Source organism: Oncorhynchus nerka, linkage group LG7 (genome assembly GCF_034236695.1).
Source record: "Oncorhynchus nerka isolate Pitt River linkage group LG7, Oner_Uvic_2.0, whole genome shotgun sequence".
Classification (NCBI taxonomy): Eukaryota; Metazoa; Chordata; class Actinopteri; order Salmoniformes; family Salmonidae; genus Oncorhynchus; species Oncorhynchus nerka.
This window is the reverse complement of record NC_088402.1, coordinates 25,062,536-25,085,162: the sequence shown is the minus strand read 5'-3', so window position 1 is coordinate 25,085,162 and position 22,627 is coordinate 25,062,536. Positions and strand designations below refer to the sequence as shown.

At 41.7% G+C, this 22,627-nt stretch overlaps 1 protein-coding gene across 1 annotated transcript in view; it reads left to right on the top strand.

Moving 5' to 3' along the window:
- LOC115131463 (trichorhinophalangeal syndrome I) overlaps window positions 1–22,235 on the top strand; it is a 186,877-nt gene extending 164,642 nt beyond the window's left edge. Inside the window, 3 exon segments of the mRNA XM_029663208.2 lie at window positions 6,102–6,224; window positions 18,383–19,264; window positions 19,267–22,235. Coding sequence (XP_029519068.2) covers window positions 6,102–6,224; window positions 18,383–19,264; window positions 19,267–19,632 — 1,371 coding nt within the window. The 3' untranslated portion in view covers window positions 19,633–22,235.
- Window positions 22,236–22,627: the final 392 nt, after the last annotated feature.

Here is a 22,627-nt window from a genome sequence, read left to right as displayed (position 1 = left end):
TTGCATTAGTATTTTATTACTCCACAATAACAGCCCTTACAGTTAACCGGGGCAGCTCTAGCAGGACAGAAATTTGACAAACTGACTTGTTGGAAAGGTGGCATCCTATGACGGTGCCACATTGAAAGTCACTGAGCTTTTCCGTAAGGCCGTTCCAATGTTTGTCTATGGAGATTGCATGGCTGTGTGCTCGATTTTATACACCTGTCAGATATGGGCGTGACTGAAATAGCAAAAACCACTCATTTGAAGCGGTGTACACATACTTTTGTATATACAGTGCATTCGGAAAGTATTCAGACCTCTTAACTTATTCAACATTTTGTTACATTACAGCCTTATTCTAAAATGTATTATATAAAACATTTTCCTCATCAATCTACACACAATACCGCATAATGACAAAACAAGAACAGTTGCTTTTTCTGTTGCTTTTCCTGAGTAATTGACACTTGAACTTACTGGAGAGAGACACTCCCCAGACACATACACACACTTTTTGTTACGTTACAGCCTTATTCTAAAAATGGATTAGATACAAATACCCCTTAATGACAATGTTTGCTAATTTATATTTTACTTATTTTTTTAAATATATATATATATCACATTTACATAAGCATTCAGACCCTTTACTCAATACTTTGTTGAAGCACCTTTGGCAGCGATTACAGCCTCTAAAATTATTTTAAAAACATGATTTGGAAAGACAAGGTCCCACGGTTGACAGTGCATATTAGAGCTAAAACCAAGCCTTGAGTTCGAAGGAGTTATCCGTAGAGCTCCAAGACAGGTTTATGTTGAGGCACATACTTCTGGGGAAGTATTCCAAATGTCTGGAGTATTTTTACTTTAAAAAAATAAACTGCACCGTTATTTAACCAGGTAGGCTAGTTGAGAACAGGTTCTCGTTTACAACTGCAACCTGGCCAAGATAAAGCAAAGCAGTGCGACACAAACAACAACACAGATTTACAAATGGAATAAACAAGCGTACAGTCAATAACACAATAGGAAAAAAAAGAAAGTATATACAGTGTGTGCAAATGGTCCCCAAGAACACAGTGGCCTCCATCATTCTTAAATGGAAGAAGTTTGGAACCCCCAAGACTCTTCCTAGAGCTGGCCCGGCCAAACAGCAATTGTGGGAGAAGGGCCTTGGTCAGGGAGGTGAGTGGCCTTTATGGTAGAGTGGCCAGATAGAAGCCACTCCTCAGTAAAAGGCACATGACAACCTCTTTGGAGTTTGCCATAAGGCACCTAAAGGACTCTAAGACCATGAGAAACAAGATTCTCTGTCCTGATGAAACCAAGATGTAACTCTTTGGCCTGAATGCCAAGTGTCACGTCTGTAGAAAACCTGGCACCATCCCTACGGTGAAGCATGGTGGTGGCAGCATCAGGCTGTGGGGATGTTTTTCAGCGGCAGGGACTGGGAGACTAGTCAGGATCGAGGGAAATATGAACAGAGCAAAGTGCAGAGACATTGTTGATGAAAACCTGCTCCAGAGCACTCAGGACCTCAGACTGGGGTGAAGTTTCACCTTTCAACAGGACAACGACCCTAAGCACACAGCTAAGACAATGCAGGAGTGGCTTCGGGACAATTCTCTGAATGTCCTTGAGGGACCCAGCCAGAGCCCAGACTTGAACCCGATCTAACATCTCTGGAGAGACCTGAAAATAGCTGTGCAGCGGTTTGAATACTTTCCGAATGCACTGTATAGTGTATCTACAATACAAAATCCATAATACAGCAATATAACAATATTACAATGTACTTGTATGTAGAGTGCGTGTGTTATTATGTTTCGTGTTCTTCAGATATATTTGCATTTATGTTTTATGTCAATGTGTAGTAGTGTTAATAGGTCTATAAGACGACACATTTGTTGTACTTTCTAAATGCTATCATTTATGTATGAAGTGAGTATTTGTTTGATTCAGTAGATCTCGTCGCCTGCTCTATTGATTACAGTTCAGCAGACCACTGTTGCAGGTTATTCATTGCGGGTCGAGCCACAGGCCACTTGTTGTAAAATGTCACTTCAGATTACCTTGGACCGAGCTCCACCACTGGCTGCTCCACTCACTGAATAAATGGAGAGTATTTCACTTGGAAGAGGAAGACATATTGTCTGATGGCATGTCTCTGATTGACTTTTATATGGTAGCCTAGCTATCAGCCTGGGCAAAGTATGTCTACAATTCACTACCAGTCTTAACTGCTTTTTTAGGGGGTAGATCAGATTTAATATTGCAGATAGTTTTGGCTTCCATCAATGTAATTGTCTGCATCATTTCCAATCCCCCGTATAGTTTTTGTAAATATATTTTCCTTTGTTTTTAACCCCGTCAGCTAACCTCAACCCCTCCCATCCATCTCTGAACACCATCCAGTTTTGATTTCTATTTGCCATATATTTTTTATTTGTGCTGTTTCACAAAAGTTCTGAACCTTTATACATTTTACGGACACAGTATATTTTACATGAGTTATCTTGTTGTTTTTAGTCCCACCTTTTAGTCCCATCGCTCAACCCCTCCCAAAAATCACTGAACACCATCCATCTATTTGCCATATATTTTTCAACTGTGCTGTGATGTTTCACAATTCTATTCTCATAGTTTCTAAATTGTAAATTAAGGATATTTTTTTTTGCTAAGAGTATTATTGTATTATTGACTGATTGACTTTGATTTATCAAATCACCCAGCAGTGCTATTTGAAGAGTTGGCTCCAAGTAAATGTTGCAATTTCTCAGCCATTCCTGAACCTGCGACCGAAAACAAGCTGCATGTGGACAGTACTAAAACAAATGATCTAATGATTCTGTCTAAAACTCTGAAGTTTTAATCAGGCTTCGTTTTGTGTATCAGTTCATAAACCATGTGCCAGTCTTAGCTGTTGTTTGTTGGTCGAAGCCCAACCTGTCAAGAGGCAAGGAGAAGGAGATACAGGTTGAGCGAGACAAATAGGACTGCTATCAGCTCGAGCTGTGCTCAACGTGTAAACATTTACACTTTCCAGCTGTTGGAAGTGTCTGTGACTCTAAGCAAAACACGTGTGAGTAATTTGGCCGAGGCAGTCGGGGTTCGGGCATGAGCCTGGAGGGGGAAGAAAACACAGGGATGATGATGGACACAGTGTTTAGCTTGTAACGCTAGAACAGGATAGGAAAGAATAAATCAATCAATCAATCATACCTGTCATTCCAGCCATGTGGCAACCACATAAAAACTCCTTGGGATTTGGAATGTGTTTGTTCCCCTCTGTGTCCAGGTTTCTTCTGTGGTAGTAGCCTAAGCATTAATCCTAACCATAGATTAGCCCATCATTTGTAAGCATATATTTTTTTTCAACATTTTCTTTAAGTATACCACAAAGAGAATCATTCTTATTTGAGAGTAATGTTGTTCTGTAGCACATATTTGCGTGGTCTAGCTAGCAAACTGATCGGAATTTGCCTTAATTGGATGAACGTGAATGAACCATTCATTCCGTGTGGTTTCAGGGTTAATTCCATGTGGTTTCAGGGTTAATTCCATGTGGTTACAGGGTTGAAACAGAAACAACTCAAAGGGTTAAGTTTAGGTATACATTCTGAGTTGTTAATGTTAGGGCTATGGTGTGGGGAAGGCTTCAAACAGAAACAACTCAAAGGGTTAAGTTTAGGTATACATTCTGAGTTGTTAATGTTAGGGCTATGGTGTGGGGAAGGCTTCAAACAGAAACAACTCAAAGGGTTAAGTTTAGGTATACATTCTGAGTTGTTAATGTTAGGGCTATGGTGTGGGGAAGGCTTCAAACTGAAACAACTCAAAGGGTTAAGTTTAGGTATACATTCTGAGTTGTTAATGTTAGGGCTATGGTGTGGGGAAGGCTTCAAACAGAAACAACTCCAAGGGTTAAGTTTAGGTATACATTCTGAGTTGTTAATGTTAGGGATATGGTGTGGGGAAGGCTTCAAACAGAAACAACTCAAAGGGTTAAGTTTAGGTATACATTCTGAGTTGTTGATGTTAGGGCTATGGTGTGGGGAAGGCTTCAAACTGAAACAACTCAAAGGGTTAAGTTTAGGTATACATTCTGAGTTGTTAATGTTAGGGCTATGGTGTGGGGAAGGCTTCAAACAGAAACAACTCAAAACAATGCGTTGTTTCCATTAATATCATCAAGTACTCTCCCTGCTTGCTCGAGAATGATGAACTTCCGTGGCGCTGAGTTTAAGCACAGTGCTGTGCGGTAGTTTTTTGGGGGGTGGCGGCTGACAAAGGCATATTTCAAACGTCCAAAAACGACGGCTTGCTAGCTATAGCCTACACTTGTTTAATTTGAACAGGTAATCATTTGTAATAGTTCAATAAGATGTAATTGTTCAATTAAAGATTGACACTTTAATTTTGTAATTTGAATTGATTGTAAATGTTGATTGTATTTTCACACTTAAGAATAATACATTCTGAAATGTTGAATCTGGAAATAATAGGTAATTTTGGTGTTTCAGTTTGAAGGACGGTTTTAGGGAGACAACATTGAGTTATTTTATTGAAGCACAAGCAGCCGTGCAGAGTGCAAATTGTGTTCTGTGATTGAAAACGCTAATTGTCAGAGCGACTTTGCACTTGCTGATAGCCCACTAAAAACATGTCTCCATCTCATTCCATTATTGCTGTAATTTTTACTCTTTATGGCCGCGCCCTAATACCGTCCCTTCATTCCTTTTCACTTCTTTTCATTTTCCTTGTATCTATGATTTATGTCTGATGTCAAACTTTAGAGTGAGGAGGCATCAGCAAATGCGAGATCATAATTAGTTTAGCTGACGATGGGCCTCCGATAGCGCTTGCATCTGGATGGAAAATGACCCTATAGGGAACTGGCTACTCACCAGAACTTTTTACTGATGCATTGTGAAACACCCGATGAATCAAGTATCCTTTCTCTGCCAAGAAAGCTCTCTGGATTTGGAGCCAATATTACGTCCGTAGAAAAGCTTTCCATTCTAAATGTATCAGAGGAGAATTAGGAGCATTGTATTTTTCTGGCGAGAAGAGGACATGACTCCCTACACAACATTTCGGAAGTTCAATAAATGGCACAATGGCATTTACAGGCCCCTTAATCTAGATAATGCCAATGTAGCCGGCTAGCCGCGCTGCGGATCACATGCATGGCAGGACCGACCACTTGTTAAGTTCATATGTTGTTCTGCATTTGATAAGGTTGGACACTCCAATGATTTAGACATGACTGCTTTTCTGTACTTGCCTTATGGGTCAGCGCATTGTTATTTAACGCTAGGATAGGATAGGGGGTGGCAGGTAGACTAGTGGTTAGAGCGTTGGACTAGTAACCGAAAGGTTGCTAGATCAAATCCCTGACCTGACAAGGTACAAAATCTGTTGTTCTCCCACTGAACAAGGAAGTTAACCCACTGTTCCTAGGCCATCATTGAAAATAAGAATTTGTTCTTAACTGCCTAGTTAAGTAAAGGTAAAAAAAAATATTAGGCTTTTTGAAATAATATGGTTAAGGAGGGCGTTAAAAGAAAATAATTGAAATGTAGTAAAGACAAAATATTAGAAACAGTTTCCAGGTTTGAACATTTTTGAAAATGGGCTCAGAATTGCTTCCTACACAATCAGTGCCACACGTGAAGATTATAGAATGAAAATTAGGCTCCTAAAAAGGTCTCATCCTCAGCTTGTCATAGTGGTGCAGGCGATTAAGGCTGATCTCTGTCTAGTGAAGTGGTCAGGTGTCGTCTCAGACTCAGTGGTATCTTACCGGACTCATTAATCAGTCTAAAGTTAATTAGTGAGAGAATCAGCTGGGTTCTATTTATCACTGCCCAACTTGACCTTCTGATTGGGCAGTGTGTATGTTTGTGTGTGTGTGTGTGTGTGTGTGTGTGTGTGACTGCCTGCCACACTCATACAATGAACCCAGATGATGATATGATGTTTCGCCGCTCCAATCTTTTTTCTCCTCCTCTCTCTCTCTCTCTTTCTTTCTTTATATTTACCTTCCCCTTTGCACCCATTTTCTCACTGACTGACTGACTGACTCTCTCCCTCTCTTTTGATTTGGCTTTCAGAGACGACGAGGCTCAGGGGTATTCTGTGCCAACTGTCTGACCACCAAGACCTCGCTGTGGAGGAAGAATGCCAACGGGGGATATGTGTGCAACGCGTGTGGCCTCTATCAGAAGCTCCACTCAGTAAGGCTGGCGGGGGGAGCTTGGAAAAATACAGGAGTGTGTGTGTGTGTGTGTGTGTGTGTGTGTGTGTGTGTGTGTGTGTGTGTCAGGGGGAGGGGAGAGGAGGGCAACCTGCTATTCCAGCCCACCCACTAAAATAAAATAGCCGTTAAGTAAATGGTAGCAGGACACTGTAGCCATTCTAGCCTGTCCACCCCACTTCCTCCCCAGGTGACTGGTGCTCCTCTCAGGGCCTGGGGGAGGAGGGAATAAGGGGTGCCCCCATGCACTCTCACCCCTAGCCCTGCTAATGGTGATCTGGGAGTAATCCTGCCTCAGCCTAGAATTCCCTAGCTACCCACAGATCCCAAAACATCTGACCCTAAAGTTCACACATGCTCCTCTCACACACATGCAGGCTCATACATCACATAGGTATGATAGGTCTACTCCCTCTTTCTCCCCCCTCCTCTCTCTCTCTCTTTCTCCCTCTCCATATCTGTTCACACACATTCTCTCAGTCAAAGGCTGTGACCTCACTTTGTGGTGTCACACAGATGGAGAAAAATAAACATGATGGGAATTAGGGATGTAACGATTCACCGATATGCATGGTCCCCAATTCCAATTTTGAAGATATGACTGCATCGATCCACGGACCCCAAACCAATCTAAATGTAGCTTGCATCGGTCAGAAAATCGATTAAAATATTACAAATTGGCAGTTCACTAAATTACTTTCTTTCTACCTTCTGAAAACTGATGCGTCCTCTCCTTCAGTGTCGAACTAAGCCTCATTGATCTAAAAGTCATTTTGGGAATATCGGTGGCCTAGTCAGTCTGCGCACTGTGCCCAGATTCGCACGCTGACCAACGCCAAATAGCTGTAATCTTGCACATCTGCACCTACAGCATTCAAATGCTTAAATGGCTTGTGTGATATTAGGCTTCATTATTTAAGCGACAATCTATGTAGTTGGCTAGGATATTGTTATCTACGCACTGTTGAAAATGGTGTTTTACCAGAATTAAAGTAAGCTACTGGAGACACAACTCTCCTCTGGCTATGCCTGCTAAACGGGGCTTACAATAGATTTAATTTAGATTGTTTACGTTCATACTTTGTCCATGCTGATAGTTCACCAATAGTTTTGGTAGTTTTTCTTTAAACAATCAGTGTATATGGTCATTTTTAGATATACATGGTAAAGTTGATAATTTCATAACGGGGACAGCAATAACTTTGCGAGGCGCACTGCATGGCCGAAGCGAGAGTAGAAAAGAAGCTCACTTAAAACATCCAAACGGTCAAAACCATTCGATTTTGAGATAGGGTGAAATCCAAAGTTGTGCTATATATTCATTGGCTATGTCATAGCTCATTTGTAATCGATAAATATTGATACATTACTAGCTCAAATGACCAAATCGCCCTCTACTGGCATCATGGGTGGAACGGTTTTCATATTTTTCATAATTTCATGAATAATAAACATTGTAAAAAATATATGTATATAAAAAATCTGGTGTTTCTATGTCAAACGGTTTTATTATATTTCAGTCTTCTGTGATGTATATAAAGTGTAATATTGGGATAAAACCTCTAACTCTACATAGAGTTGAAAAAAACATTAGGAACACCTGCTCTTTCCATAACATAGACTGACTAGGTGAATCCGGGTGAAAGCTATGATCCCTTATTGATGTCACTTGTTAAATCCACTTCAATCAGTGTAGATGAAGGGGAGGAGACAGGTTAAAGAAGGATTTTTAAGCCTTGAGACAATTGAGACATGGATTGTGTATGTGTGCCATTCAGAGGGTGAATGGGCAAGACAAAAGATTTGAAAGGGGTATGATAGTAGGTGACAGGCACACCGGTTTGAGTGTGTCAACAACTGCAATGCTGCTGGATTTTTCATGCTCAACAGTTTCCCTTGTGTATCAAGAATGGCCCACCACCCAAAGGACATCCAGCAAACTTGACACAACTGTGGAAAGCATTGGAGTCAACATGGGCCAGCATCCCTGTGGATGGATGCTTTCGACACCTTGTAGAAAGGAAAGGGAAAGGGGGATACCTAGTCAGTTGTACAACTGAATGCGTCTTCCTCATTTAACCCAACCCAACCTCTGAAACAGAGATGTACGGGGGGCTGCCATAATCGACATACACGTCTTCGGCGCCCGGGGAACAGTGGGTTAAATGCCTTGCTCAGAGTCCATGCCCCAAAGAATTGAGGCTGATCTGAGGGCAAAATGGGGAGTGAAACTAAGAAAGGTGTTCCTAATGTTTTGTACACTCAGTGTATATCTGACATGGTACAGTAAGGTGCCTAGTTAAATAAAGGTTCAATTCAAATTAAAATAAATCAAGGTGTATACTTTTGTTTCAAAGTAGATGTGTTTAAGACTACCAAGAAACACTCTGTGTTACTCTGATTTAGCCCACTGCAGTAAAAGCTTAATCTGCAAAAAACAATTAGTGGGTGAAGGTGATTTCAGAACCAAAGTTGGGGGACAAAAAAACATAGGCTACATTCTCCCCCTTATCAGATAGTGGTGATAGTAGATGCCTAGTCTCACTTATGGCTCTGATCAGGTGCCTACATAGTACCTACACCAAAGACATACACCATTTACATACAGACACAGTACATACACCAGGGTTCCCAACTTTGCCCCACAGGTGATTTTATTTGCCCCCACAATTATTATTATCATAATTTTTTTGTTGTTGGACATAAAAGACTAAACACACCAGCAAATCAGCTCCAACGGATACATTTTTTACAAATTTGTTCCAAAGTATTCCCTCGCATAAAGGAGAGATATATGTGATTGGATACCAATGTAAACAAGGTGTGAAATTATTCTGTTTTAGTCAAATACTATATCTGTTTGGGCTTCTTGCAGTCAATTTGCAGTCTACAAATTATCTGTAATTATGTTCCGGCCCCCTGAACATCTGCTCACCCAAAAATCGGCCCGCAGCAGAATCTAGTTGATGACCCCTGACATACACTATAGACATACATCATTCACACACACACACACACACACACACACACACACACACACACACACACACACACACACACACACACGGCTCATGAGCTCCATCAGCAGCAGATTTATTTTAGAATGGAAAATTAGTGTTTAAACAACAACTGTTAGTGCATCGAATCGCATCGAACCAAATCACATCGATTCATTCTCTAATCATACTGAATCGCATCGAACCAAATCACATCGATTCATTCTCTAATCATACTGAATCGCATCGAACCAAATCGCATCGATTCATTCTCTAATCATACTGAATCGCATCGAACCAAATCGCATCGATTCATTCTCTAATCATACCGAATCGCATCGAACCAAATCGCATCGATTCATTCTCTAATCATACCGAATCGCACCGAATCATTTCAAACTAAAAGTATCGTTCATGTATCGTATCAGAGCCCATGTATCTAGATATGTATCTAATCGTCTTGAAAGGGAAAGATGCACATCCCGAATGGGATTGTTATCATTATAATTCTGTAGATATGGGGAGATTGCCATTGTGTAACAGACTTCAACATGTTATCCTGAAATAGGTCAATGTTCTCAATCATTGAGGATTTTACAACTGGATTTAGTTCACAGGCCACAGGCCCTATACCTCTTTCAGAATGAAATGTTGGTTTTTAATACACAAACTGTATTTTTTTGTCTCTCTGGTGAGTAAACCACCACGGCCTGGGCTGGAACCTTCCAAGACGTACTTCTCAATGCTCTTTGAAATGAAATAGTGTCTGGGCAAACATATGGGTAGGCAAATGTGACATCATGTGAGGAATTACCCCTCGGAAACAAGGAGCCTTTGTCTCCGCACGTCACTCAACGTTAACATTTTTATGTTTAATCTTGGTAATTCGGTTACGACTGGGTTAGAGTCCACAGAGTCCGCCAGTCCAGTGTATAGTGCATATTCTAGGCCGTGTTGCATGCCTGAAGGCGACTGGGCCGGCTGCCTGGGTGGTGGGGGGGACCTACACAGGAGGCTGCCTGAGTCGGTGTGGTCGACTGGACCAGAGAGGGAGAGAAAGAGAGAGCCAGGCTCCAGAGAGCCTTGCTACAAGAGGCCCTTTCACTGGCCAGGCCACCTGGTGGTCTAAACCAGCTCCAGTCCAGCAGACCAGGCCTACCACAGTCAGAGAAAGAGAGAGACAGAGAGAGAATGAGACGGAAGGAGAGAGGTGAGGGAAAGACAGAGAGGAAAAGAGAGAGAGAGAGAGAGAGAAATTGGGTGAGAGAGCGAGAGGGAGCTTTTCCTATGATCACACACTCCCCTGACTCTTGTTCGGTTAGATAGAACCTAACTAAAATGTTTATTATATTCTATTAAAATGTTTGTTCTATTCTACTGAGCCATTTACTTTATGTTCGTATTCGTATATTTGATTATTTCTTATTGTTCTTGCATTGTCGTGAAGGAACCTGCGAGTAAGTATTTCGTTGGACGATGTACTGTATACCATGCTTATTCCCATACATATGACTAGTAAAACTTCAAACTGAAACTTAAACCGATGACTCCCTGTAGGTAGCTTGACCCAGCTGGGGTTTTGTGTTATGAAAGACAGTTTCTTTGGGTATCATATATCATTTATATTGTAGTGCATGCTTAAACTTAAAGCATACATTGAAAAACGTCTGATATTAGTTGTTATTATGTAGAAATCCATACAATTATGTTTGTGCACTAGTGGAAGTTTGTATCTTCGTCCTCTTTTTCTCTTATGATGCACTGTTAAGTTGGTGTTATATTGATCCACCTTCAGACATGATGAAAATGACTGTGGTTGACTCCATTATATCCCCAATTGCACCCTATTCCCTATATAGTGCACTACCTTTGACCAGAGCCCTATGGGTAGTAGTGCACTATGTAGAGAATAGGGGGCCATTGGGGACGTAGTGATACTCATAATCTGTTACTTTCGTCTCTGTGTGCCTCTGGACCTGCATGCTGCAACTGGCCTGTTGTTTGGGCTTGTTTATGTGTTAGTTGTTAGCGCTCCTTGCTAGTTGTTAGTGAGGAGGTAGACTCTACAGTGGAGGAACTGGCCTGTTGTTTGGGCTTATTTATGTGTTAGTTGTTAGCGCTCCTTGCTAGTTGTTAGTGAGGAGGTAGACTCTACAGTGGAGGAACTGGCCTGTTGTTTGGGCTTATTTATGTGTTAGTTGTTAGCGCTCCTTGCTAGTTGTTAGTGAGGAGGTAGACTCTATAGTGGAGGAACTGGCCTGTTGTTTGGGCTTGTTTATGTGTTAGTTGTTAGCGCTCCTTGCTAGTTGTTAGTGAGGAGGTAGACTCTACAGTGGAGGAACTGGCCTGTTGTTTGGGCTTGTTTATGTGTTAGTTGTTAGCGCTCCTTGCTAGTTGTTAGTGAGGAGGTAGACTTCAGTGGACCATCAGGTAGGGTTGTATACGTAACTCTTCCTGCTCCACTAGCTGCTAATAAATGATATGGAGAGGAGGGGATTCCAAGTCCGCCGGGTTCCCCATCCGTTTGCTCAACACTCCGAGTCTGGATTGTCTGTTTTCCTGAGATTGTTTGTTTGTTCTTGGCAATGGCAAGCGTTCCTCCCATCCTCCCAGTGGGGACTGATTCATGATAGCCACATGTGCGCTTGTTCGTTCAGTTCTCACCGGAAACCACCTGGATGTTGCAGCAGTGTAGCGAGGGCCTCGTTTAACAGAACATCACCATCGCTTGTCTTTTAAGAGGTCCTTTGGTGGCTGCAATTAATCAGTGATGAAGACGTTTTCATCTGCAGGCGTGTTCATCGGCCAATGGCAGTAGTATTTTTATACTTTTGAATAAAAGTTTTATACGCTGTACAGAAATAATTCCATAATAGCACCTCATAAACCGGTGCTGTAGTGGGCCGTAATGGAGTTCTGGACTCCTTATGCCATAGCACATTGCAACAATAAATGTCTCTCTGGTTTTATCTTCTAATAATAGGACTTGACGGGCAGCGGGGAGCGTATGCCCTGTGTGTGTGTGTGTCAAATGCCGGGTTGTAAAAACGTATCGAAGTGGCAGCATTACTTTGTTCTGTCTGAAGAGTCGGTCTCTCTTTACAGTTGCCAAAGTGCACTCCCGCGTTGGTCACGCTGACAGAAACCAATGAATGGCGTACTCGAAACAGTCTCCTGAGACGTTTTGAAAAGTTCTGCTGCTGGTGACAGAGAGAGGTGGCGTACCAAAAGGCACCCTATTACCTACATTGTGTACTTATTTTGACCAAAGCCCTGGTCGAAAGGAGTGCACTATATAGGAAATAGCGTGCCATTTGGGACACAGACTATGGTGAAAGCAGTAGCTTGTTGAAGAGCAAGGCAGCATAGAGAAAGGTAGCTAGCTTATTGAAGCTCATCCATTTGACCAGTACAGTCTGGAAATGCCAACACTTTTGTATTGTGTAGGCCTTTGTCTGTAGTAGATGAGCCAAAACAGCAGGAGACAACTGACGGTCTAGACAGACACAGCAACAGTATGGAAATAGATGCATGAATAGGTATTGGAGTTGAGCAGTTGCTTAGATGGATGGAAACAGCACATCCTGTAAGAGAGGTAATAATGGGTAACTATTGCAGAAAGAAACATAAGGTAAAGATGGTGGGAGAATGAAGATGACCTTTCTTCTGTCTGTGTCTTCCATCCACCTTGCTGTGTCTGTGGCCTTTATTGTCAATCTGTTGTCTATACTGTTGACTAGCGTCCCACCTCGCCAACAGCCAGTGAAAGTGCAAGGCGCCAAATTCAAAACAACAAAAATCTCATAATTAAAATTCCTCAAGCATACAAGTATTTTACACCATTTTAAAGATACAATTCTCGTTAATCCAGCCACAGTGTCTGATTTCAAAAAGGCTTTACAGCGAAAGCACCACAAACGATTATGTTAGGTCACCCCCAAGTCACAGAAAAACACAGCCATTTTTCCAGCCAAAGAGAGGAGTCACAAAAAGCAGAAATATAGATCAAATTAATCACTAACCTTTGATGATCTTCATCAGATGACACTCATAGGACTTCATGTTACACAATACACGTATGTTTTGTTCGATAAAGTGCATATTAATAGAAATACATCTAATTTTACATTGGTATGTTATGTTCAGTAGTTCTAAAACATTCTGTGATTTTGCAGAGAGTCACATCTATTTACAGAAATACTCATCATAAATGTTGATGAAAATACAAGTGTTGGAATTAGAGATATACTTCTCCTTAATGCAACTGCTGTGTCAGATTTTTTTTAAACTTTACGGAAAAGCAAACCATGCAATAATCTGAGTACAGCGTTCAGACAACAAAGCAGCCAAAAAGATATTTGCCATATTGTTTAGTCAACATTAGTCAGAAATAGCATTATAAATATTCACCTACCTTTGATGATCTTCATCAGCATGCACTCCCAGGAATCCCAGTTCCACAATAAATGTTTTATTTGTTCGATAAAGTTCATAATTTATGCCCAAATAACTTCTTTTGTTAGGGCGTTTGGTAAACAAATCCAAACACGCGTTCAGGTCCAGCCGAACGTCGGACGAAAAGTTCAAAAAGTTCCGTTACAGCCCGTAGAAACTTGTCAAACTAAGTATAGAATCAATCTTAAGGATGTTTTTAACATAAATCTTCAATAATGTTCCAACCGGAGAATTCCTATGTCTGTAGAAAAACAATGGAACGAGAGCTAACTCTCTCGTGACCGCGCGCCACGAGCCCGTGGCACTCTGCCAGATACCTGGCTCAATCCCCTCTCATTCAGCCCCCCTTCACAATAGAAGCCTGAAACAATGTTCTAAAGACTGTTGACATCTAGTGGAAACCTTAGGAAGTGCAATATGACCCCATTTACACTGTATATTGGAATGGCAAAGAGTTGAAAGACTACAAACCTCAGATTTCCCACTTCCTGGTTGGATTTTTCTCAGGTTTTCACCTGCCATATGAGTTCTGTTATACTCACATACATCATTCAAACAGTTTTAGAAACTTCAGAGTGTTTTCTATCAAACACTAATAATAATATAGAATAATAATAATATACTAATAATAATATTAGCATCTGGGACAGAGTAGCAGGCAGTTTACTCTGGGCACCTTAGTTACTCAATTACTGCCCCCCTGTCACCAAGAAGTTAAGCTTTGATCTGTCTGCAGAAAATGCCCTTAGCATACAGCGAGCTCCAAAAGTATTGGGATAGTGACACATTTTTTGTTGATTTGACTCTGTACTCCAGCACTTTGGATTTGAAATGATACAATGACAATGAGGTTACATTGCAGACTATCCACTTTAATTTGAGGGTATTTTCAATCATATCTGGTGGGCCGTTTCGAAATTACAGCACTTTTTGTCCCTCCATTTTAGGGGGGACAAATTCACTTAATATTGGGACAAATTCACTTAAATGTGTATTAAAGTAGCCCAAAGAATGCTAACTTCGCCTGTTATTGTAATGGTGAGAACTTAGCATGTCTTGGGGGTATGATTTTTGTGTGTCTGTAACTTTTTAGGAGGGAAATAGAGAGAGAGAGAGACAGAGAGAGTGATAAAGAGAGAGAGAGATCAAAAGAGAGATAGAGAGAGAGAGACAGAAAGAGAGAGAAAAGAGAGAGAGATGAAGAGAGAGAGAGAGACAGAAAATGAGAAAGAGAAAACAAGATTGAAAGAAAGCAGAGAGTGAGAGAGAGAGTAATGGAGTGAGAGAGACAGATAGAGAGAGAGAGAGAGAGAGAAGGGAGGACACACGAGGAAGGAGCCTCCATGGCTACATGGTTTCAGAATGTTCCAGTCAGCAGAGGGCACTCTTTCTTCTGGTCTGAATCATCCTCTACTTCTCCTCTCCTGCTGCTCTAGACAGACAGTCTTGACATCTGGCTGAGAGAGAGAGAGAGAGAGTGAGACAGCGAGAGAGAGAGGGAGGAGGGGGAAAACTTCCACTGCTTTCATTCACCGTAGGGAATTAAGTGTTGTAATAGAGCAATGGAAGATGTGTATGACTGATACAACTGTTCCTGGAAAATACTATTTTCCTTCTCCTTTCATGGAGCCAGAGTGTTGGGTGAAAGGTCATCAAACATTTCTGAGTCAAGATCACTTTCGCAGTCAAAGAGCAAGCTGAGATCTACCGCTCAGATTTTTTTTTAAACACGACTTAAAAAATGTAACCTAATAAAAACAGTTCTATAGGAATGAGGTTTGTGCAGTGGGCCTAATACACTATCACAGCATATTGGCTATATGCCTGGGCTGCCAATATTGTTCTTCCCAGACCATATTATACTTCAAACTTAAGCTTTGATCAGTTGGTGTAGCACTTGCGAGGAACAGCTGAGCATAAAATTAAATAATTTGCTAATAATTCCGAGTTGGATGACCATTCAAAACGATTTTTCCCAGTTGGATCTTGTTTTTTTCCCATGTTCCCAGTTGTTTTGAACATGGAGTTAGACTCAGTGGAAGGAGGGAGAAAGCAGCAGAGGTTCCGTCTCTCACGGCCCCTGCTCTCTCCTTCCTTTCCTCCGGTGAGACTAACCAAAGAGAGGGGCCACCATCTTCCACCTGATGGCGAAACTCGAGTCGCACCGCATTCGCCTTATGCACAAATTCATGTTGTTCCTATGACTAGAGAAAGTAAAATATTAGTCGATATTAAAATAGACACGACAAGCTGCTAATTATAATAAAAATGCAGTGCTACCGATACACTTGGCTTCCCATTCATTGCAACTACATCTTGAGTGGAAGTAGAGAGAAGCGCGTTTTATGTTTTGTAATAGTGTTGAATAAAAATAGTGTTGAATCAAAACTTAGACATGATCTCACTCATAAAAACAGTAGCTTTTTGCTGTATTATTTGTATTATTACTCTCTCTTGTCATGGTTTTAAAAGTTATGAAATCTCACTTAGGCTCACTCATGGTAGCTGTAGGCACGGTGATTTGACTTTTTTAATTGGCCAGCAACTGCCTCTGCAACCCAATGCTGCAAGGGAAATGCAGCGTTCCATCTGGTGTACCAAAATGCAATGACGCTATAGGTGGGATCGAGGCGTTATCATTGGCTTTTCTACAGAAATGCTTTGTGATCGCCAAGGAATGCCTTGAAGATTGACCGGTTGGTGACCACTGGTGTAGGGCCTACATGTTTCTGAATAAATAGCCGTACTTTCATTGAGGGGGAAGGACGGGGAAATGTAGGATCTTAATTTGAGCCAATTTGCTACAGCAGGAAATTAATCCTGCAGCAACAGGAAATGTGAATTATTATGTGGATTATAATTCATGACATTTGTTGTAGGGGTTGATACATATCAAGTTTGACATTTTAAAGTGGAAATTACAAACTTTAGAAGCCTTTTTAAACCGTGAATAAAACATGTGATTTCATTTCCTGCTATTCAGGAAAATTATCAGCAACAACAGAGTGATCAAATTAAAATCATACATCTGTACGCTCTTAGAAAAAAGGGTTCCAAAAGGGTTCTTCGGCTGTCCCCATTGGAGAACCCTTTTTGGTTCCTGGTAGAAACCTTTTTGGTTTCAGGTAGAACCCTTTTGGTTTCCGTGTAGAACCTTCTGTGGGAAGGATTCTTCATGGAACCCAAAGGGGTTCTACGTTGAACCAAAAGGGGTTCTTCAAAGGGTTCTCCTGTCGGGACAGCCGAATAATCATTAAAGGTTCTAGATAACACCTTTTTTCTAAGAGTGTTCTAGCCTTAAAGGAAAAAAAGTTAATTTCCCTTCTTCCTATCAACCTGTGCCATCAAACCTTTCTTTCCTCTTTTTTTCATGTCTCCCCCCTTTTTTTGATTGGTTTCCGTTCCCCGGGAACATGTCAACGGATTCTCTATCACAAAGATAAGGAGGTAGGCAGCGGTACGGTGTGGAATTGATTCCTCAGGGACTTTTCACACCTATAAGTCAGTCTGCAATAGGGTCAATCTGATCCCTTTTATTCAGATTCTCTTCTGGCCATTTCTTCGCTGGCCGTATGAATATACAGTATGTGTAGGGAGCAAATCGATGGAATAAAAATGGCCACACCTCTGTTTTAGTTTTTTTCCATGCACCTATTAGTTTGGGCTCCCAGTTATTTCTGGGAAATTTCAATGGAAAGCGGGTGAATCTTTGAATAAAAACGTGTCCGTCGGCATTGCCGTGTTAAGTGTCACCGGCAGGAGTTGGCTGTGAATGCCAGACTCTACCTGTGGCAGAATGACACGAAGGAGAGGGGAAAAGAAAGGAACAGAACAGGAAAGAAAGGAAAGGCCTGGATGATAAATGAGGGCAAGAACGTTCATTTTGCTCCTCCGTTTCAAACGTGTCCTAAAGGGAGACTGACAGAATTCTTGCTTCGATTTCCCAAATTATATTAGATGTCTCTGTATTTTCAAGTCAATGCTTGAGAGATGTCATATCACGCGCAAACACAGAAATTATGAATAAGTGATGACCTTAAGCTTGACGCTCGAAAAAATATATTGCAATTGTAATCACTGAATTTAATGATATACTATTTGCCTGGTGGCTACAAATATGAATTGGCCAGTTAATGAGAGAATACTGTATGCTACATCCATTATTTTGTGGATCTTGCGGTAAATGTGTTACCATTTAAAAGGTTGCATGCCATCTGCAATACACCAACACTCCTGCAGTATTTACAGGAGGTCTTATCCCCTTATTGGGCTCTAATAAGCAATGTGAGCTGCCCTGGGGCAAGGCCTGTCTGTCTGCCAGCGCTAGATGGAGGTCAGGCGCTCGTGTCTCCTGTCTACCCAGCTGTGACTGGGTGACGGCTGGGGAGCAGAGGGTGCAGGCGGGTTACAGAGGGAGGATGTGGGTTAGAGGGGGAGCAGTGGAGGAAAAAGGAGCTCTCACTATCAGGATTAAGCTTTACTGACTAGAGCCTAACTCGCCGAGTCCTGATGCTTTTTATATTGCAGTAATTCTGGGATCATTTTAGTGGCGTAATATGTTGTGTAATTACACCTACTATCAAATTGCTTAGCTGATCGCTTTTCTTATTTAGGGACATCTTTAGCTACATTTTTTATGTATGGCTCACTACATAAATAAATCAAATGTATATCTGTCTCTCACCAGACTCCACGGCCGCTGAACATCATCAAGCAGAACAACGGCGAGCAGATCATCCGCAGACGCACGCGGAAGCGCCTCAACCCCGATCCTCTGCCCTCCGAACCTGTGGGCTCCAAGCAGCAGCGAATCAACAGCGAGGAGCGTCTTAATGGCAGTCCCCTGGAGCGTCGGCCAGGAGAGGATGGGCCAGGCTCAGACGGAGGACCCGTTCCTCGCGGAGGGGAGCCCCCGAACGCCCTGGGCAAGTACGAGGCCTACGGCTCCTCTGGGGCTAAGGGCCACCCCAGCCCTCGCTCCACCCATGCCTTCCTGGTCAGCCAGACCCTAGAGATCCACAAGCGTATGCCTCCTTTGCACATACACAACAAGAACCCTGCGGAGGGAGGGGCGGAGGGGAACGGGGTGGGCTCAGCCGGGGTCCATCACATGGGCTCGGAGGGGAAAGGCGGCTCGGCCTCCGAGAGGGGTAGCCCCATCGAGAAGTACATGCGCCCTTCCAAACAGGCTAGCTACTCGCCACCAGGCAGCCCCATCGAGAAGTACCAGTACCCGTTCTTCAGCCTGCCTTTTATCCACAACGACCTGCAGAGCGAGGCCGACTGGTTGCGCTTCTGGACTAAGTATAAAATGTCTGTGCCGGGCAACCCACACTACCTAGGCCACATGCCTGGTCTGCCCAACCCTTGCCAAAGCTTTGTGCCTTACTCCACCTTCAGCCTGCCCTCACACTTCCCTTCCCCACCCCCCGCCGGCCCCGAGAGTGACATCCCTCTCGACCTGGCCATCAAACATTCCAAACCGGCCCCCACCGCCAACGGCTCCACCGCCGCTGCCAAGGAGAGGATTAGCAGCGCCGACACACGGGCCATGCCCACTGTCCCCCAGTAGAGAAGGAGAAAGAGAAAGAGAGAGAGCAGCATGAGAGAGGAGAGGAGAAGGAGGAAGTAGAAGAGGGGCCATCGCCCCAGCCAGCTCCTCCTCCCCCAGCCGTTGCAGCTAAGCCGGAGAGGGTGGACCAGAGCACGCAGGACGAGCTGACCTGCAAGTGCATCCATTGTGGCATCGTCTTCCTGGATGAGGTGATGTACGCCCTACACATGAGCTGCCACGCCGACGGAGGGCCCTTCCAGTGCAGCATCTGCCTGCACTCCTGCGCAGACAAGTATGACTTCACCACACACATACAACGAGGGCTTCACCGGCCCACCGTCGAAGCTGAGACTAAGGCCGATGCTCCAATGGACTCTGTGTGATTTTCGTGCCCCCCACAGACTTTGAATTCTAGCACAAGCATAGCAGTATGAAAAAGAACTCTACGGACAAAAACAACGTACTGTAATGATTGAATGAGACTTTTTGCTAAATGTGCCATGATAGCTTCTGTGCCTCCGCAGCCAGTGTAGGGAACTAATATCATTTAAACATTTATATTGGACTTAATACAGAAAAAGTGATTTGCTATTTTCTTTTTTTGTTGTAAAGGAAACGCTTTTGAGGAAAATGGTACCACAAGTAGCCGCTTATTTTTGTGTTTTTTCTTTTTTTTGCTATTGTTAATTTTTTTCTTCAGAAGTGTTACTTTGACAAGGCAGTTCAGTAAACAACAAGGTACATCTACGAGTTTTTGGGATTGGTTTATTATTCAGTGGGTTGGTTGTGCTACTCATCAATGTTCTCTTACCTGGTTGATTCAATGTTCCGTACAGAATGAGGATGTGTGAATTGATATGTAAAGTGAGGAAATGGGAAATGTCAGTCGTCTGTCATAATCTCATCCCCGATGGATGGGCAGAGCGATGACTAATGATTGGATTGTCCTCAAATAAACGTCCTCAGGGAACGCACGTGGCTGATTTAGAAACATAGCCTGCAGTGGTTTCAGTCGCATTGGTCTCTGCTTAACATCCATCTAAGTGTCTTATGTTTTAATGTATTTTAGTTATGGCTACAGCTTGTTTTTTGTAAGGTTTTATGGGGAAAACTATTGTCACAGAATTTCCCCTAGACATTTTAAGTTGCTAGGATGCAAACCTTATATCACTAAAGACATTTGGGAAGGAAATAAAATAATAAATACATATTTTTTTTCTATGTTGTTAATATGAAAAAATGCATAATATCAGTGCCTGATATATTGTACAAAGTATTTTCTACCTGGTATGTTGATATGCAACATTGACTTTCCATTTGAGTAAAGGGCCACGAGCTTGGCTCTGCAAAACTGTTTACATTTGCAAATGTAGCAAACAAGGTAATGAAGCAAAATGCCTGCAATTCTTAGTATTTTTCTCTCATGAGGACAGGACGATAGATCACGTTAAAAAAAACAGAGGCCTTTTGTCAGAAGGTTGAATGGGAGATGAAATGGAGTCAAAAGTATTTTTTCTGTTTGTTTGAATGCCACAGAGAGGCACTATCCATTCCATGTCTTTCTTCCTTTGTATGCTCCTCCTCGTACACATTGTAATGCTTTATAGTCAACAAATGCTCTGTATTGGACTTTGTTCATCCTGTATGTATTTGTTTTAAGAGAAGCTGATGTAGCTCGGTCATAAATCATGTTCTGTGAGCATTATAGCTTTGGACATCATGGGTTTTCCTGTCCAGGTATTTCAACTGACTATATCGTACACAAGGCCCATTTTTTGTATCTCTATTAAATTGAAATTGACATAATACTCTAATATTTGGTTTTTAGTAAGTCTTATTTTCAAGGACTTAATTTGAACATAGCATGAATTTCTACTTGTTCCATAGACAGGTGAAACAGGTGCCTTTTGACGGAAATAAGTCATTGAATATCAACAGTGTTGAATGCTTTTCCCATCAAATCAGCTGTTGTATAACTCATCCAAGTAATTGACAGGATGTAGATGGATTAATACCATTTGAGCGACAAAACAAATACTACTTCCACACAGTTATCACACAGCAACATTACCCCTCTGTAGCTTGTTTGTATTTTGCTTGTAGACAACGTATTTAGCCTCTAAAACACTCCCTCAAAAACCTGTTTCTCTCTCTGTCCTCTCGCTCTCTTTCTCTCTCGTGTGTGCGTACTGTGTACGTCCACCCATTGCTGCTGCTGCGTCTAGCATGAGTTCAATCTAAACTGTCCATCCTTAGATACACATACTTATTTATACATGAGCAGCGGGGAACGAAACGAGAGTCTGCCTGGGATTCACAAACAAGGATTTGTGTGAAGTAGCGATGAACTCAACATAGCCTTACAATGCTGCTGTACTGCAAATGCCTCTCGGAAAACAAAAAACTGTAATATTAGTAATAAATTCACAGGTGCATTTATCATATGATAGCGAATAACATAAGGAACTATTTTTCTTTTTGTGTTCAATTTGCGAAGTTTTAATTGAAATATGTTAACGCTTGCACTTCAATTATTCTGTTTTATTGCCAAGGAAGAAAGAGGATACTGTTAAATGTGTTATTAGCATGCTATACACAGGTACTGCAAAAAGAATTAGCAGGAGTGAACATGCCTATAAGGAGGACAAGACAAAGAAACACCATGGACAGAAAGAATGATCTGTGCCAAGAAGATGCCATTAAGCCAGTGTGGACACGGACATGGCAAAAAAAGGCAAATGTTTTCGTAAATGTTTTAACCATCATTTTTAGAATGTTGTTTCTTGTTTTTACACTTTATTGCATAGAAGATGGGTTTAGATGATTTGTTTCTTTATTTTGTTTTTTCTGCTACCACCTTTACGTTTTTGTGTCGTAGGTTTTACATGCAAAAAAATCAACAAAGATGGCAAAGATGTCTGTTACATCTAAACTTGAATAATAATGATAATAATAATAATAATTAATAAAGTAATAACAAAACATATTCTGCAATCTCATAGTTTTTATTCTGTGATTTTCATGACCATACCTTGATATACGGCTCTGGAAAAAATGAAGAGACCACTGCAAAACTATCCGTTTTTCAGGTTTTACTTGTATGTGTTTGGATAAAATGAACAATTTTGTTTTATTCTATAAACTACTGACAACATTTCTCCCAAATTCAAAATAAAATATTGTCATTTAGAGCATTTATTTGCAGAAAGTGTCACTCCTGTGCGAAAATTCGAACTGTTGTATAACTCATCCAAGCATTGTCCTGCTGAAAAAACTCCTTAGAGTTGGGGAACATTGTCAGAGCAGAAGGAAGTCAGTTTTTTTTCAGGACAACCTTGTATGTGACTTGATTCATGCATCCTTCACAAAGACAAATCT